We start from the raw sequence: 19,273 nt of genomic DNA on the forward strand, positions 1-19,273 counted from the left end.
ATTGAACTTCCCTTGTATGTGATGGATTGCTTTTCTCTTGGTGCTTTCAAGATTCTCTCTTTTTATTTGACCTCTGACATTCTGATTAGTAAATGTCTTGGAGTACGTCTATTTGGATCTGTTCCCTTTGGGGTACGCTGCACTTCTTGGATCTGTAATTTTAAGTCTTTCATAAGAGTTGGGAAATTTAAAGTGATAATTTCCTCCATTAGTTTTTCTCCTCCTTTTCCCTTCTCTTCTTCTTGAACACCCACAACATGTATATTCATGCGCTTCATATTGTCATTCAATTCCCTGAGTCCCTGCTCATATTTTTCCATTTTTTCCCCTGTATTTTCTTTTTCTTGCCAAATTTCACATGTTCCATCCTCCAGTTCACTAATCCTGTGTTCTGTCTCTTGAAATCTACCATTGTAGGTTTCCATTGTTTTTTTCATCTCTTCTACGGTGCATTTCATTCCCGTAAGTTCTGTGATTTGGTTTTTCAGACTTTCAATTTCTTCTTTTTGTTCATTCCTTGCCTTCTTTATATCCTCCCTCAGTTCATTGATTTGGTTTTTTATGAGGTTTTCCATTTCTGTTTGTATATTCTGAATTAATTGTTTCATCTCCTGTATCTCATTTGAATTGTTGGTTTGTTCCTTTGACTGGGCCATATCTTCAATTTTCCTAGTGTGATTTGTTATTTTTTGCTGGCGTCTAGACATTTAATTACCTTAATTCATTTATTCTGGAGATTGCTTTCACTTATCTTACCTAGGGTTTTCTTGCTGGATGAATTTGTTGTTTGTCTGTTCTTTGACATTCAGTTCAGCTTTTTCTGGACCTCTAGCTTAAGTTTTGTTTAACAGAGGAGAATTTTTCAGTTCTTGTTTTCTTGTTTCTTGCCCTGCTTGAATGGTACCTCTCCCCCCCACATACACACTTAGGAGAGTCTACTTAGGTATTATAGACCCCAGCCAGATTTTCCCAGACCAAACTGGCCTCCTATCAGGAGGAAAGAGTCACCTGTGTTGGTTTTCCCTAAGGGTGAGACCCAGCAGGTTGAAAGACTTTCCTATGAAGTCTCTGGACTCTGTTTTTCTTATCCTGCCTAGTATGTGGTGCTTGTCTGCCTGCAAGTCCCACCCGCATAAGATGATGCAGTACCTTTAACTCTGGCAGACTCTCTCTGCTGGGGACGTGATGTAGACAGAGGAGAAGTTGTAGACTGGTTTTAATGGCTTCAAATTACCAAGCCCTGGTGTCTGAATTCCTTGAGGGAGGGATTCCACCTGAGTTGGGCTTCACCCCTCCCCTGGGGAAGTCACAGGTTCCAGACAAGCCCCCAATATGAGTTTGTTTCTGCCTATGCCTGGGGCAGTTGCAGTCTGAGGAGCCCTGCGGCCGTATCCAAAGGCAGTCAAGCCTTTGTAGAAACACAGCCTCAAAAACCTCTGTTTCCTTCTTTTTTTTTTTTTTTTCCTTTTTTCATTGACCCTGTCCCCTTGGCACCAGGGCAAAGATGAGTGACCTCCGCTTTGACCAGGTTCATGTGAGCCGGGATCTGTTTTTAGTAGTCAGAATTTGTTAATTAATGCCACAATTGGCGTTTGATTGGGCCCAGCCCCTGCTGCTGGTAAAGTCTCTTTCCTTTCCCCTCTGGGAAGCAGCCTGTGGGGGAAGGGTGCCAGCTGCCACAGCTTGGGGAACTCATGTTTTGGGGGGTCTCGCAGCTGGTTCCGCTGGTCCAGACTGTGGCACGCTGTGTGTCCAGTCACTGATGTGGCCCCAGGAGCTATTCTGTACTGTCTGGTTATTTAGTAGTTGTTCTGGAGGACGAACTAAAATGCACACATTGTTAAGCCGCCATCTTAGCTCAGAAGTCCGGGAATGGTGTTTTTTACAGTACAAAACGTGATTCATCTTAATCATAATTAAGATTGAGTTAATATTAATCATAATAAAGGTTAAGATTTAGCTTAAGATAATTATAAGAATTGATATGATTAATTCTTAAGAAATGAAGTTAAATATTAAAATTAGATAAGTTAATAAAGTAGTTTATTTAAAAATAGGTGGATCATAGCAAAATCTTAAAATGAGAAGAGATAAATTTATATGACAATTACTAGACTTAACAAAAATCTCAGCAAAAATGTTTGAAATGAAAAAATGATAAATAAAGAGGAAAGTAAAAACTAGGTTGTAAATGATCCTACTGCTCAGATGCTAGTTTCTAATACCATTCTCCTTGGAAAAGTGGCTGATTCTAGGACTTTGGCAGTAAATAGACAAAAGGAGCCTGGAGCCAGAAAGTAAGCAAGTACTCAAAAAACAAAACAAAACCCCAAACATCAGACAAACAAAAACACAGTGATGGCAGTATGGCAAAGGGACAAAGTGGGAAGAACTCCCAAAGACTAAAGCTGGAATATTTTGAGCAACAAAATAAATGAAGTATTTTTGGATTCTAGCTGAAAATAAAAAATACATATCTATGTGTCCATACTGGTATGTATAAATGATTGAATAAGTAAATAAACGAGAGAGAAGAGACAAATCTCCTATGCAGGAGAACCTGAAATACTTTATGGAGATCCTCTGCCGTTAAGAAGGTGCAACATATTCCCCACACCTTAAGCATTGACTGCCCGCAGTGAGATTTCTCCAAACAGTAGAGTGTGGAAAGGGGAAGAAAGAGTAACTTTACAGTGGAAAACCATACAAACATCACCCTAACCTGAGTGGTCAAGGTCAAGACCAACAGTGATGTCATATTGATAGCAAATACTCTTGATGGGTGAGAAGGATGAGTCACCTCTGTTTTTTCCTTCAAAACCCCATCACTCTGGTCCTCCTCATAAGAAAAATAGCAGAACACTTACAATTAAGGAACATTCTATAGCAGTCCACAAAAAACAAGGTCAAAGTTTTCAAAAACAAGGAAAGTTTGAGAAATTTTCACAGCCAAGAGAATCTAAGAAGATAGGCAATTGAATGTAATGTGAGATCCTGGATCAGAAAAATGACATTAGGGAAAAACAGGAAATCTAAAGAAAGTGTGGACTTTAGTTAATAATAATGTGTGAGTATTTGTGATGTTATTCATGACAAATGTATCCTACTAATGTAAGATGCTACTAATAGGGAAAACGAGGTGTGGGGTATCTGGAAACTTTATACTGAAAATGTAGTAATACTATAAATCTAAAATTTACATAAATCTAAAAATACAAGGTTTACTTAAAAATAAATAAAATTTAAATGTAATGCAAAAGCTTACAGTTTGTTTGGAAGGGATTTTAAATATAGATAGAAATTGAGACATCAAGTTAATATAAAGCAAAATCCAGTATTAAGAAAGTTTAAAGTGTAATGTAACAAATATTTAAATAATATAGGATAAAACAGTGCCAGCAGTTTTTGGTTATTTTCTTCCATTGTTTTTTTATAGTGTGTTCCATACTGTCTTTAAAAATAATGAAATGAGGATATTTCTTATTTGCAGGTGCAAATATTCTGCGAGATTCAACAGGCAATGTCAAACTAGGAGATTTTGGGGCCAGCAAACGTCTTCAAACCATCTGTCTTTCTGGGACAGGAATGAAGTCTGTCACAGGCACACCGTACTGGATGAGTCCCGAAGTAATTAGCGGGGAAGGCTACGGCAGAAAAGCAGATATCTGGTAGGTTTTGATGCTAGATTTGCCTGAAAATACCTGCTTATTAATTATTTTCACCCATGGTGTAATTACTTTGCCAAACTCAAATTGTCTTTTGTGCTTTTGAATAAATGTTAGAATTACAAGGATTAACATCTTTTAAATTGTGCTTCATTGAGTCAAAAATTGAGTCCCGGTATCTGTCTTTTGTTCTTTAGGAAGGATTTCATCTTAAGCAAACCTCTGAAAGCTGTGTTCATTTTATTTCCCTGAAGAGCATTAAAAGTAATTAAAAAAATAAATAAAAGTAATTAATCTTAGTAGTCTCTTATAATAATTCACTTTATCCTTAATTGCCTAATAACTTTAAGTTGGAACATAAAATGGCCATTTGCTGTTTCCTACCCAGTGAAGTTTTTAATAGATATTCATTTTAGGCACCTGAAGCAAACAGAAAATTTCTAGTGCTTATATTTGCTATGAAGTTGAGAACAAAAGGATATATTTAATGTCAAGTGAGAAAATTATATAAAACAAAAATTCTAAAATAAATAATGTTCTTTGCCTAGTCATTTGAGTTAAGTGATAGTCATTGAAGTGTGGTTTGTTTTCATTGATTGTTACATTTAAATAACAGTTTTATGTAATTACATCCTTTTAGTGGAACTAAACTTTTACATGGGCAGGCACCGGGAATCGAACCCGGGTCCTCGGGTATGGCAGGCAAGCATTCTTACCTGCTGAGCCACTGTGGCCCGCCCTGGAACTAAACTTTTAATCACATCACATTTATATAAATGAATTTACTTTTTTTTTTCTCATTTTGTAGCTAACTAGCTTTCTTTTCTGATGTATGTTATTGTTTGTTTAATGTATTTCTTTGATTTCTTTTTAGGAGTGTAGGCTGTACTGTGGTAGAAATGCTAACTGAAAAGCCTCCTTGGGCTGAATTTGAAGCAATGGCTGCCATCTTTAAAATTGCCACTCAGCCAACAAACCCAAAGCTGCCACCTCATGCCTCAGACTATACTCGAGATTTCCTCAAACGGATTTTTGTAGAGGCCAAACTAAGGCCATCAGCTGATGAACTCTTAAGGCACATGTTTGTGCATTATCACTAGCAGCCAGTAACCTCTCCTGTGCCTCTACCCAGCTCTCATCTATTCATTCACCTTCTCTCTGATTGCACTTTTCTTTTTTATAAAAAAAAAAAGAGAGAGAGAGATGGGGGAGAAAAAAAGACAAGAGGGAAAATATTTCTCTTGATTCTTGGTTAAATTTGTTTAATAATAATAGTATCCTAAATTTTTAATATTTAGTCTTTTTTCCCTTACAAGAACTTGAAACCTTTTTTTTTTTTTTTAAGTTTTATAATGTACTGATGTGATTCAGAGAGGTAAAGCACTTTAGTACATAGTAACTCTTTAGTAAAAGGAAATCATTTGGGATATCTAAAGATTGTAGTCTTTCCCAGTGTCACTGACATATTTGTGGTGATGGGGGAGAAATGGAAAATAAGAAGAAGAAACTGATGTATAATTTGTAGTTTTTAGTGATAGTAAATCCTCATTTTGGGGGTTGAGCCCTAAACATGTTTTTAGGGTAGGTACTCAAAGAATATAGATCCCATCTTATGTCTGTATTCTTTATATCTTAACCTCTGTCTACCAAACTTTTTGCTCAGTAGTAATCTTGATAGAAAACACAAATCTCTTAAGAGGTATGTTTATTTGTTAATCCTAATCAGTATAATAAGCAAATACACTATAATAGATCCATGTTACTGGAATCTGTAATTTTGAGAGATATCTTTCTGCTTAAAAAAAAAAACACTTTATTTTATAGCAGATATAGGGAGTCTGTAGAGCAAATTCAAAATAAAATGCAAAAGGAGATTTTCACATTAAGTATTGTGAGCAGAGAAGACCAGTGTGTCAGCCAACAGAAGTAAAGAGAGAACTCTCACTAAAAATATTTAAAATGAAGGAAAAAGAGAAATAATCTAAATCATGTATACTCTCTCCTTATTTCTAGCTCCTAATTCCCCATAGATGACATTCTAAGAAATATAAGTTCAGCCCAGATGATCCATACTTTAAAGCTAGTGTTATGAAATGGAATTCTTATTCTGGAATCACAGAATAAAGTACCTCAAAAAGCAGTGTCATGAAAACTAGTGATTCCCAGTGTAGGATGATGGGTTGGGGAATTTCATTTCCTATTGGGTAATGCCTGGAGACATTTTTGGTTGTCACTACTTGGGAGATGCTGCTGGCATCCAGTGGGTAGAGGCCAGGAATGCTGCTAAATCAACTGTAAGGCACAAGAACAGACCCCCATCCCACCCCACCAACCAAGAATTATCTGTCTGAAACTAAACCCTGATGTGAAGACCAGTTATGAATTGAAAACAGACATCTGCAGAGGGGGTTCCTTGTAAAAAAGTGATGCAGTTCAAAATGAGTTTTTTATAAGAGCAGATAGTACTACTACTTCATCAAAGGTGAATGATCTCAACAAATAGCAGTTGCTTCCTTGCCAGCTGCAGATGGCACCCAAATGAGTAATTCTTCCATTTTAGAAACAGAATGAAATTGAACACTGAATCCTTTGAACTCAGCTGCTTGTATATTCTTTGCTCAAATATCAATTTATAATTGTGGAAAAGAAAAGCATATCAAAAGGAAATATTAATTACTTAACAGGAAGTTTCAAAACTGCCACATATTCTAGCTGTAATGTATCCATTAAGAGCAAGGAAATTAAATGGTGGGAGATAACTGGGAAATGTCCCACTATCTTTAATAAAATTGTGCTACTGAGACACATGAATGATACAGTTATTGGACCACTTGCAATTTTTTTTTCCTAGTATTTTAAAGCGAGTTCTTAGTATTTTCTTTTAACGATCTAGAAAAACAATAGTATTCCTGGAGTTCCTAAATGTGATGACTTTGTAGGATTCCTAAGGGACTCAGGTATTCTTATTTATAACAATAGATATGCTTGTTTAGGTATTCTTAAAAGACTTTGTTTCTGAAGTTGGGTAGAATTTGTTTATTGTACCTGACATTCCCCATAGGAATATTTGATATTTTGCTAGCTAATCTGAGAAGTCAAAGCACAAATTAGTTGTCAAAGTTCTCCCATCCATACCCTTGTACTTAAAGAGAGCAGCTTGCAAGGAAGAGCAAGTAGTGCCATCTCCCCCGCCTCTTGATAAATCAACTGCCAAACCTTGTGCTAAAAATTACATAAACCCCAATTGTGTGGCTCGATTATAATTTCTCTGTCTTCAGTGATAAGGCCATCTCTTCTCCTTGAGCAGAATCATGGTGTCTGGGCCAATATCCTTTCCCTGTGTTCCACTGTCTTCTGTGAATGTGATTCCTTTTGGCTCATTTTTGGTCTGTCAGGGTAAACAGCAGTGCAGAGTACCAGACAAATGCTTTATTTTATAGAGAAATCTGGGAGGTTGTGAAACCCAAAGCAGAACTGTTTGCTTTTCTCTCAGTCTCCTTTTGCTTCTCTAAGAGCTGAAGAAAATAAAGGCACCCTCAAAGAAACTACTACTTTAACACTGCTGCAGAAGACCTTTGTTTATAAGAGTAAAACATTATAGCTGTGGGAAGATGCGTTCTTTATGTAAAGATTTAAAAATAGACTCAGTTCATAGAGTAGTATAAAATGTGATCTCTTCATTTCGAAAGGTTGTGAAGCTACCAAAAACCAGAATAAAAGTTAATATGTATACAAACTACTAGAACAAAAAATCTTGAAGATGGGGATGTGGGGTATGGAAGACCAAAATTAAATTAAAAAAAAGGAAAACTTTGGAAGGAAGCACCTTTATCAGAGGCGGTTAAATACAGCACTCCATTTTTTTCTTCTTTCTAATAATGGTGTGGATCAGCAAATGAAATCTGAGCCTTTTCAGATTACTTTAAATTTATTTTGATTTTTAAATGCACAACTGATTCTTCTATACTGTAATGTTCCTTTGCTGAGGCTGGAAAATGGCCAGACTGCTGACTTTGTGCCTTTAAAATGTGTCCTGCTCTGACAGTGGCAGACTTTCTGGTGCTGGAGAAGATTCACCTGCAGTCTCATGTGCTTTTCAGGAAATATCTTTCTGCTGAAACTTGGAGATACTCAGAGTGGCATGACTTAGATTTGGACTAAATAGAAGATCTTTTACATTGCGAACAAATTGTTTCTAATAAAAGGGTTGGAAAATATGGTAATGACTAAGTTCAATGGGTTGGTAATTCTTTGGAAATGAATTTAAAAGTATACAGGCATTGAGAATTTCAGTGTAAGTGTCTTGAAATCTTTCAGCACGATTCCTCATTTACGTAATAGGTTTCTAACTTAAAAAATAAAGATTATTGCCTTAGAAAGTTTTAAAAGGTACAGTCAACCTTACCTGACATGTATAAGGGATCAAAATATTAATGCCCATCCTTTGATTTCTCTTTCGCTTGAGAGAGCCTTTATCTTGTTTTCAATAGGAACTACATAAAAATGAAATTATTTCTTTCGAGTAGCTTTCTGCTACTCCTGCTCTTATGTGTCAGGTATGGTCTGCAGTATTTCTGAGTTTTAGTTATGGAGTTGTTATAAGTAAAATCACACTAAGAAACTAAAATCTGAATAGTTTAGAGGGATGACCAAGCTTGGATGCAAAAGCCAAGATGTTTGCTAGATACAGACTCTGTGGCTCAAAGCAGAGTTCTGTGCCAGTGCTTTCATTTGGGGTCTAGGAACCAATAACTTGATATAAAATCACTTGGTGTCAATCAAGTGATTGAAATAGTCTTTCCATTAAAAAAATGTAGGGTGAATTTTTAAAAATTATTCAATAATTGTGGCTTATTGTGTCAGGTACTGAATTAACTTATCCTTAAGGAGGTTACAGTCTAGGAGGAAATACGGGCAAGCAGTTAACTTATTTTAACTCTGAGAGTTCAGCCCTGATGTTTAAATATTTAATGGTTGTTTTTTATGAAGTGAGGGGGAAAAGCAATTTGGGTAATCATTGGCTGTTATAAATGAAAATGTCTTTAACAGTAGAGATAGGGACCTCCATAGATGAGGCAACCTCTCTCAGGACCCGTGGTAAAATACCCAGCCTCTGCTCACTTTCCAATGATGGGAAGCATTTATGACATTACTGTGTTTTCAGCTGTTTCTTTTAAATGGAAAAATTATTATTTTTTGTCTAAGTTGTTAAAAACCCAGTCATTTTGATAGAAATTGAACACTGCCAGCAATGTTATTTGAGTTGGTAGGACAATTTTTTGAGACAACATTGTTTTCTCATTAAATTTGGTCTTTGTTCTAAATGTAATGTTCAATTTTTTAAAAATTAGGATTGGTTAAATGTTAATGAAAAGCAATTTAATTGTAATTTTTGGTAGTGCCTTTTTGCTCTGTAAGCCTTAATTTTTATTTTGTATCAATAATAATTCAAGTTACCCACCAAAATGAAGATTTTTCCAAAGTCATTAGGCTTCAAGAGTTCATTTGGCCTTAGACTGTATTGGCCCTTAAACCCTTCCTAATGCCTGCTTTTTCCTCCTACCTTTTCTACCTCCTTTTTTGAAAATGTATATATAAGTTAGGAGAGAAAATTAGCATATGTGATAGACACACTGCAATCTCACCTAGATGGGAATTCCTAGGATAAGAATAGAAAGGTATTCTAGTTCTAAAAGAGACATAGTAAATTGTTTTCCAGATTGATTACTTGATTTTCAATTATGTTAGCATCGGCTAAGTGCTTTGTATATAAAGGTTGAGTTATGAGTCTCACAGCAGAGCTAGAATGGTTGTTTTTGCCCTAAAGGAGTCATATAAATGGTTTACAGATGTTGAGGCAACGAGATTTAGGGCAATGAGCAAGAAATCCAGGGATAGGGAATTCTAATCCTTACTTTTTAACTAGATTTTGACTGATAACGGTAGCTTACTTTTCTGTGAAGTGTGTGTGTGTCTGTGTGTGTGTTTAGAGTTGGGGCAGGGTGACAAGGAAGGAAGGAAAGATTTTCAATTATATCAGTCCCTTTCTTGGAAGAATTTAAAAGTGTATGTCCTGTTGATGGTGGGTTAGTGTAATCATCTTCAGGTAAAAAAGCCAGCATATTTCCCACATATAGCTAGTATTCATTAAATAAATGATTAATAAAGAATTTACTGTAAATTGCCAAATTCTTGGTTGCTAAAAGTAGATTAAAATTAAATTTGTATGTGTAAGTGTATGTAGAATAATGAACTTATATGTAATTCTTAAATAGAAGGTGATTGATTTTACATAGTTCTTAATGAACTCTAGAAATTCTGCCAGACATTATCAAAATAAACTTCCTTAAGCTTACCAAGTATTCAAATGGAAATTCTCGTATACCTCTTGTTGGTTGGCTAGGGAAGGTGTGCCGTGAAGCCACTGTTCTTACTTGGTAGTCTTTAGTGTTGCTTGCTCTTTTGTCACAATCTGGACAGGATGCTAGGGCCGCTGTCTCTTGCATGCCCCTTTCAGAGCTCTAGGTGGTAATGAGCTCTCAACGAATCTTGGGTTTAGTGAGGGCAGTCGAGGTTGCATTTCAGAAACTCAAGGGATGAGTTATAGTAGACAAAAAGAATCAATCTTATCTGTTGTCTGTGTATAGTGTCATCATTTTTCATAGTTTTCATCATTGTGCATTTTAATTGACAGTCTTGATATTTTTAAATAATAGCAAGTGCTTTTAATAGTGAGTACTATAATTCCCTCTGCTGATGACTTCTTGTTTGTATTCACCATCTGTGTTAGCAGAATCACTTTAAACCAAAGCTTTTCTATTCCCTGCTCACATAGCCAAAATGATTAGCACTGTTACTTCTGCCCACCTGTAAGCTAATGGGATAAAAATGATCAGGCAGGTACTAGTAAAATTTGTGTGTCAGTCTGTCCGTCAAGGAAGAGGACAGGTGCTCAGTGTTTGCAGTTAAACTTCAGCCCTTAAGGAACCATGCAGACATTATAAACTTGAGTTTGTACATGTGTGTGCCAATCTTATTAACGTCCCTTGACGACAGGTGCATGTACATATTCATTTACATGATGCCTCAGGTTGGTGGCATACTTTCTTCCTGGTGTCTTAACATTTAAGAACTTGTATATGACTTGAAGGGTGTGACAAGAAAGCTGTGAAGAAGACTAGTTTATGAACTGGCATCTGCTTTGTGCCATAGACATTTTGGAACATAAGAGTCTGTTCTTCAGTATACATGCAGAACTTGCCCCCAAATAAGGATCTCTGAGTCCCTCACTGCTGGTTGAGAATAGTAAAGTTCGCAGTATACTGAAAAGCACTTTTGTGTTCACTTATTTATATATTTTTAGAATTTATTTTTGCAAAGTATACATAACTAGTAATGATTTTAGTGTTAGCATTACTTTTTGGAAGGATGGGGGAGAGAGAGGTAATAAAATCACATCTTAAACTCTATTAGATGGTTAGACTCCAAAATAGATTGAACATATTTTCATTTTTCCAAAGACTTTCCACCTGGAATAATATGAGAGGGTCAGTGAAAATAGTAAGGAGACTTGAGTGGGAAAGGTTTGTGGGCAAAGAAAGTGGCCAAACCCTTGCAGTGTAACCTCTTCATTGGAAAGTACAGTGTCTAAGGATAAGAATACTTTAAAAACCAACGATTGTTTTTAACAGAATCTTAAATAAGTAAAAGGTTTACAACATTTTTTCTATTGCTATTGGTTGTAAAATTTCCTACCCTGTGTTCTGAAATATTATAAAATAGTTATACCAAAAACACTTAATGTCTGACATCTCTTACATTTCACATGGTTCTTTTAATTCAGATATCATTGTAAATAAAAATAAACTTGGATAAATTTGAGAATAAATTTTTCATTGTTGCAAAATTATGATTATGAATTTGTAAACTTACCCTTTGATCTAATGTACACTTTAAAGTGTAGTCATTAAATTCTCTATTTTAATCTATTGGTTTCTCTCTGTAAATGTTTTAATCTCATTTGAATGCTGGGCAGTTTATAATTATGTACAGAGATGTTTTTTTCTTATCAAGGTTGACTTTTTTGCACATTTTTGGAAGTGTTTAATTTGTACACTGATTTACTACTTTGACCAATAATTGTTGAGTGTATGAGCATCAAGAATGCATGTGTTAAACTACTGTCGGTGTCTGTATTTTAACTCCTCTCAAGACGTAGCCATTGGTAACCACACTGCTATTCTTGACTTCTGTGGACCTTCTTGCTTTCACAAAGCCTACTTTGCTATGGTTCTGTCTTTGTTGAAGAGCTCAGGAGTTCAACTATACTTTCTAATTTTATAATATTATAAAGTCATTGCCCATTTGACAGTATGCTTGTAACAGTGTATCAGGATGTGTGTGTGGAGACTTCTTTTTCTGTCTATAGGCACATGTATATAACCCAGTAATTTCTTATTTTTGTTTCATTTCTACATTTTTATGAACTTGTTTTATAAAGGTACTATTTAGTTAGAATAATTAAATATATATAAAAGCTTTTGGAGAGATTATTTAGTATATGAATATATTTTCAGCTGGCTGATCAAAAGTATTTTTTTAATTTTGTTTTTAACCATTTGAAATGTATTTGTATTTCCAGAATTGGACACAAATTGTACTTAGATCTCAATTAAAACATTCTTGCAAGAAAAAGCATTGAATTATCTTTTGAGAATTCTATAAAATGCAAATTAAGAGAATAAAGTGGGTTCTAAGCATAGCAAAAACACACTGTCCACTAAAATGGCCTTTGAATTCTTGGAGCTATGAAAATGTGAGAAAATAAATTGTCTTGAAGAGATGACAAGATTTTTTTTTTTATCTCCAGTTGATGTTGGCCTGTCCTACTGTTGTTTAAAAATATTTATTCTACCCTTTCTCCCTGCTCCCAAATTTCAACTTTTTAAAAAGTTTTTCTCTTACCGGGCAAGGTCAAACTGGGTTTATGAGACAATACATTGGCATATTGTGATTCTCTGTAATTGACTATAAATTGGTTTAAAAATGTCCAAACATACATTGTTGTGTCTTTATACTGTACTGTGTGTTTTAAGTAACTGGCAGAAAAAGATTTGGAAATTAGGTTTCCAATCTGACAATGTTATTGTACTTAAAGAAAACCTTGTTTCTATTATGCGGTACCACGTAAAAATTGTGCTAGGAATACAGTCCACTGTTGAATGTCACTAAGCTTATTATGTGAAAAGGAGCCAGTATGATTAGAAAAACTGCCAGAAGCCCAGATATGGTGTGGTTTGTACCACATTTCATGCACATTTTGATTTTGTGTTCATGCAAAATTATGCTTGTAAAAATGTATAAAATTTCTGAGTTTTATAATTTTTGTGTACTTGTTTTTTCCTTGCTGATAAATAGCTTTTTTTAATGTAAAAGAAACAATGTTTATATTTTGTTGGTGATCAATTACTTTGTTTATATTATCTGGAAATTTGTATATTGTTGGCACACATCTTTATTTAGATTTATCGTGCATGAAGGCCTGCAATAATTAGCACAATGAAAATTGCTTTTTCTTACATGTTCATTTTCTGAAAGATTGTGGTGCAAAGGCTTACTTTAAGTAACCTTCTGGATTTTGGAATGAATATTAACGAATGGCACTTTGAGTGTTAATAAAGCTGATATTTATTTCCACTGTGATTGGTTTGTCCAGGTCTGTTCTTGGACACTAATGTTCAGAGTCCTTGCCCCTCCTCTCCCCCCTTTTACCTGAGTTGATCAAGTACAGACCAAGCGCCGTCTAACCTTAAACCACTGAAGCTAACCCTAACGTTTACCATGTTTACAAAGTTGTAATGTCCCACCCAACATGATTTGGTACAGCTTTTTCTGGACTGCCTTGATTGTCCAAGTCAGAAACTAGTTATTAAAAGTAAACAAAACCACAATCTACTGTTGAAGTGTAAGGAATGGACTCATACGTGATTGGAGGTCATTTAAACTAATACTTTCATATAGAGGGCAATTTAGCAATGCCAGTCAAACACCTGTTTAGAATCTTGTATGTTCTCTGACCCATTAATTTAATTTTATTAATTTTAAGATTAATTCCACACCAATGAGTGTGGGTGTCCTAAGACAGAGCTAGAAAAATGAAATAAAATTTTCATCAAAATGTCCAACAATAAGGGCATGATCAAATTACTAGTACATCATATAATGGAATTCTTCTCCATATGTTGCCTGAAAGAAAGCAAAGTTACATAAAATACATAGTATTTCACTTTTTGCTTAAAGAAAATAGAGTTCCACATATTGGGTGGGCTATGGCCATTCTAGCTTTTCTTGCTGGAAGGGTCTGTTGATAATATGGGATAGGGGATGGAACTAGTTGATGTTCTGAAAAGACTGGCCCCTCTGCATTTCAGGACTTATCTGGTCCAGGGACCCATCTGGAGGTTGTAGGTTTTTGGAAAGTTACCCTAGTGTATGGAATCTTTGAAGACTCTCTTATAATGCCATAGATGTTCTCTAGCAATGGCAGGAATGATTTTGATGCGGTTTGGCAAATTACTATAGGCAGCAAGGTCTAACTGACTCTTAAGGGTGACCTCCAGAGTAGCCTCTGGACTCTATTTGAACTTTCTCAGCCACTGCTACCTTATTTGTTACACTTCTTTTCCCCCTTTTGATCAGGATGGCATTGCTGATCCCCATGGTGCCAGGGCCAGGCTCATTCCAGGGTGTTACTTTCCACGCCGCCAGGGAGACTGTCACCCCTGAATGTCATGTCCCACATAGGGGTAAGGGCAATTATTTCACTTGCAGAGTTGGGCTTAGAGGGAGAGGCCACATCTGTCTGCTCTGTATTTTCTAAGAATTGTTATTATATGTATTTTTTGCTTAGCACAAAGTATTCTAAAATTATGATGTTAGATTAGCCATTCTTCCTCATCACCCCTCCAATCAAATTAGCCAAATTGTGTTTTGTGTGTTTAAAGATAATTGTCAATGCTGCCAAGAGTTAAATGTGTCCAGCTACCCACTTCTTAGATGAGCATAATTTGTTATGTATTTTTGGAGAATAGTTTGGCAGTAAGAGCTTTGAAAAGACCGTGTGCTCAACCCAATATTTCCATTTCACAAAATTTGTCTTAAAACAAAATATAATTAATGATTTATATCCAAGAAAATCTTTCACAAACCTATTTATAATAGGGTAAACTGGCCTATCCCAAATGCCCCCAAATTAGGATTTGTCAAAGTAAATTACGATATTGCCAAATAGGCATTAAACACTCATTTTAATGGGGGTGAATAATGCTTACATCAGGAGGATAACATCCATGTAATACCTTGATAATGTAAAAACACCAACTCATGGAAAAAAAAGCCTGGAAGAAAATAAACCAAAACGTAGATAGCTATGCATAATTTAAATAGCCTTTACTGTGCTTTGTTCTATTTTCCAAGAATTTTACAGTGACATGTATTACTTTAATCAAAGTGTAAATGTAATGTAGAACATTAGAAGACAGTTCTAGAAATGGGGCTGCATCCCTTCTGAGTAAGTGAAATTCATTTAGACCAGGGACCAACAAACATTCAACCTCTGGAAGGCCACATTCTGCTGAGGGAATGATCTCTATATTGCAAAGTCTGTGGCTAATTCTCAGTCTTCAACTTGCTCACCTGATCATCAGCATCTAGCAGCTGATCACTTTCTTCACCTCAAAATGCTCTCAGGACTTCTGGACACCTACCTCTCCTATCTCACTGGCTGGGATTCACCTGGCCTTGCTGAATTATTTTCGTCCTCTTCCAGCCTCTCCATTATGAAATGTGTTGCACTGCTTCTCTACCTATACTCTAGCAGTTGCCACACTGCTTTACTACATTCACACCCTAAGGAAAAATCAACCATTTCTGTAGTTTTTTTTTCTTTAAATGCAATTTTATTGATAGATATTCACCATACCATATAATCATCAAAAGCATACATTAATGGTTCACAGAATCATTAGTTGTGCATTCATCACTATTGGTATTTAAATATTTTCATTACTCCAAAAACAATAAAAATAAGATTAAGAATAAAAGTAAAAAAGAACACTCCCCCAAAAAGAACACCCAAACTATCCCAAAGCTCATATAACCCATCATTATTTATTTTTTGTCTTTATATTTCTTACAAATCTGTCTGTACACAGGATAAAGGGAGCCAGTCACAAGGTTTTCACAATCAAAATCACACTGTATTACCTCTATAGTTATACAATCATCTTCAAAAATCAAGGCTACTGCATTACAGTTCAACAGTTTCAGGCATTTCCCACTACTTACTCCAATACACCAAAATCTTAAAGGGAATATCTATATACTGCATAAGAATAACCTCCAGGTAGTGCAGTCATCCTTCAATACGAAGTCAGATTGTCATTTTTCTGCTCAAAACTCTCCAGTGGCTTCCCATTTCATTGTGAAATCTAGTCATTGCAATGGCCACTAAGGCTCTGTATCAGTGGTTTTCAAACTTGAGTACCGGCATTGTCTGGACGGCAAGATGGCTGGACGCCACGTCCACAGTTTTAAGATTCAATCGGCCTTGTGACCGGTCCCTATACTTCACATCCGCGTTTCTATCCAGTTTTCAGGCGATGTTGATGCTGCCAGACAGCACAGCTTTGAGAGCCACTGCTCATGTACTGCTCTTGTCCTCTCTCCTTCTCCCAGCCATGCTGCTTCCCTCTGTTTCTTCCTAAACGCCAAACCTGAGTGTCTCACATTTGTGCTTTCTGCTTTTGCTTTCTGCCTGTGTTGCTTCTTCCTTCCCTATTTTCTGAAGATACTGTCTCAGTGTCTCCGTATCTCTGTGCAGTAACACCACCGCAGAGAGGTTTACCGAGGGCACCGAAAATGGTATTGCCTGTCACTCGGACCCCATTTTATTTTTCCTTACAACACTTAACATTATATTTATTTATGTATTGTCCCACATCCCTCCATTAGAATTTAAGTTCCAAGAAGACAAGGCGTTTAATTTACTTGCTGTTCCATCAACAGCTCAGCAGATCCATACTGGGTGCTCCCTAGATTCTTCACGGAGAAGTCAGAGGAATGAACGCGGAGAAGAAGGCGTAGGAGACGCACACCACATGGGCCGTTGAACCACCGCACTCGCCCCGCCCCCTCGACGCTAAGAGGCGAGATTTCCTGCTCGGTCGCCGAAAGAGCTTCCGGTGAGGGCCGGAAGTCCTTTTACGCGTGGCCCAGCGCGGGCGGCGCAAGTGTTTTGCTGCCGTCGCTGTCATGGGCAAGCGAGACCGGGGTGACCGCGGTAAGCCGTGGGTGTGGGTGCGCCCCGGCCTCCCTCGATCCGCCGCCGCCGTGTCGTAGCTTCCCCCGGGCCCCTTAGCCGCGCCCGAAGACCCCGGGCCCCGCACTCTCTGTCCCCACGGGCCCTCAGTCGCGTCCCCGGGCCACGGGAGCATTTTGACAGGGGCAGCTCTGGATTCTGGCTCAGGCGCAGAGCCCATGAGGGAGAGGGCGCCCCGGGATGATCTAGGTGGCCCTTAGCCGGACGTTCTTTGGCTGTGGGGAAATGCGGCCGGGCGGTGCGAGGATCCTACGCGCCTGCCCAGCTGACTGCTGTGTCCCGATTTGCAGAGAAGAAAAGGTCCAAGAAGCGGCATTTCGAGGACGAGGAGGAAGATGAAGATGACGCCCCTGGGAACGATCCCCAGGAAGCGGTTCCCGCGGCGGCCGGAAAGCAGGTGGATGAGTCGGGCACCAAAGTGGATGAGTATGGAGCAAAGGACTACAGGTTGCAGATGCCACTGAAGGATGACCACACCTCCAGGCCCCTCTGGGTGGTAAGCAAGCTTGAGCCGGGGCAGGGGCCAAGGCTTCTAAGAGCAAAAAGAGAAATACAGGACGGTGCCGGGTACAGCCGGCAAGGACAGCTTTCTTACACACGCATAGAACAGACTTGAGCTAGCTCCATTTCTAACCCCTCCATTTCCTCCTCTCCACAGCGCTATCCATGTTTGGAAATACTTTTTTTTCTTAAGAAATGAAACAAAAGAAATTTGATTTCAGAATACTGCATGAGTATGAAAGAAAGACGATACATATGATTGTTTCTTTACAGTTGCTACCTTGTTTTTCTTGATTGAACTCAGACATAGTGCAGATAACACTTGCTATGAAGAAAGGACCCTGGGGTGAGGGAATGTTTTCCCCAACAGGCTCTCCTGGTCTCTGACATGTGGAGGAGTGCTCAGTGGCTTTTTAGCTCTGGCTGTGGCCGCACATGCTCCAGTTCCTAAGGTAACCCAAGCACTCAGACTATTATGTACTATACTCCTCAGTAGCCTCTCCCATCAATTCTGCTGTATTGGAAAGATCTTAGCATTAGCTGTCTAGGAAAGCCAGCTTTCTATAGCAAGTTTTAGATTGGGTTAATTACCACTGGTGTAAAAGGCTTATGAATCTTAGAAGCCCAAATCTTTCTCAAATTTTAGGACAGTCTTGCTTAAATGCTGTATGGATCTTGGTCTTTCCTTCAGTCTGAAGCCTTCAGAGCGGAAGAAGGCAGGTATGAGGCTGTCTTCTGGGGAAGGGAGTTCTTAGAGAAGATCTCAGAATGGGAGACACCAGCTTCAAATGTCTGTGAGGCCCTATTCAAAGTAAGCAGAAAGAGTCACCAGGAGGTTATTGCCACAGATGGCTTCCCCACTTATAGACAAGGCCACAGTCCCAATGACCACAAATTCTCTTAGAAGGTTCTCTCTGTATATATTATCCTCTGTTGACATAATTATCATTTATATATTTTGTTCTTTCAAAAATAGCGATAGCATTATTAGTAACAGTATGTTTACCGAATACAATTTAGGACTTTGTAGCTCGTTTTGTCTATAGGATATATCCTGTTAGGACTATGCTATAAACCACTGAATAATTCTTGATATGTAGTTAGGTTCTTTTGTTTTGTTTTCTTATCAGTCTTTTAAGGATTGCTCTTTTTAAACCCTTAATTTTTTATAATGGTGGAACTCATCTATAGTGTTCCAAAATCCAAACTATAGAACAAGATACATTGAGGTCTGGCTTCTGTCTCTGTCTTCTCATTTCTGCCCCCATACTTCCTTTTAGATAAGGATTTTTATTCATTTTTCATTTATTCTTTCATCTTTTGAAAAATATAAACAAATATATATTTTCCTTCCTTTCTTGGAACAAATGTTGCATATACTCTTCAGCACCTGCTTCTACACTTAATAATACTGAGACCCATTCACAGCCAAAAATAAAATGCAGCAGACCATACACAGGGTTCTGCACTTGCTGTTTTTACTGAATATGAGCCAGAAGCTCATTGTTAATATTAAATGTTTCTCATTACTTTTTTTTGAAGGTTTATAAGGCAAACATTTTATTGAATACGTATTCCATGTAGCCTGTTGATTTGATTTTATTTTGGAGAAGTGAGTTTCCTGATGTATTGCCACTGGAGAAGAAAAGTCCTTTGGGTTTTTTTTTTTAATTATTATTTTTTATTGATATATATTGTGTATTCACACCCATGTAATTATCCGAAGTGT

The 19,273-nt window shown here is 37.2% G+C and overlaps 2 protein-coding genes across 7 annotated transcripts in view; both read left to right on the plus strand.

Annotated features, from left to right (window-relative positions):
- Positions 1-12,359, plus strand: part of MAP3K2 (mitogen-activated protein kinase kinase kinase 2) — a 101,957-nt gene extending 89,598 nt beyond the window's left edge. For all 4 annotated transcript variants that reach the window (XM_077153485.1, XM_077153486.1, XM_077153487.1 and 1 more), the window contains 2 exons: positions 3,491-3,668; positions 4,540-12,359. In XM_077153485.1, the coding sequence (XP_077009600.1) occupies positions 3,491-3,668; positions 4,540-4,765 (404 nt within the window). In that variant the 3' untranslated portion in view covers positions 4,766-12,359. The remainder of the gene's footprint in view (positions 1-3,490; positions 3,669-4,539) is intronic.
- A 4,513-nt stretch (positions 12,360-16,872) lies between these two features.
- The window catches only part of ERCC3 (ERCC excision repair 3, TFIIH core complex helicase subunit), a 52,191-nt gene continuing 49,790 nt past the window's right edge, over positions 16,873-19,273 (plus strand). For all 3 annotated transcript variants that reach the window (XM_077153482.1, XM_077153483.1, XM_077153484.1), the window contains exons 1-2: positions 16,873-17,004; positions 17,334-17,539. In XM_077153482.1, coding sequence (XP_077009597.1) covers positions 16,977-17,004; positions 17,334-17,539 — 234 coding nt within the window. In that variant the 5' untranslated portion in view covers positions 16,873-16,976. The remainder of the gene's footprint in view (positions 17,005-17,333; positions 17,540-19,273) is intronic.

Source organism: Tamandua tetradactyla, chromosome 3 (genome assembly GCF_023851605.1).
Source record: "Tamandua tetradactyla isolate mTamTet1 chromosome 3, mTamTet1.pri, whole genome shotgun sequence".
Classification (NCBI taxonomy): domain Eukaryota; kingdom Metazoa; phylum Chordata; class Mammalia; order Pilosa; family Myrmecophagidae; genus Tamandua; species Tamandua tetradactyla.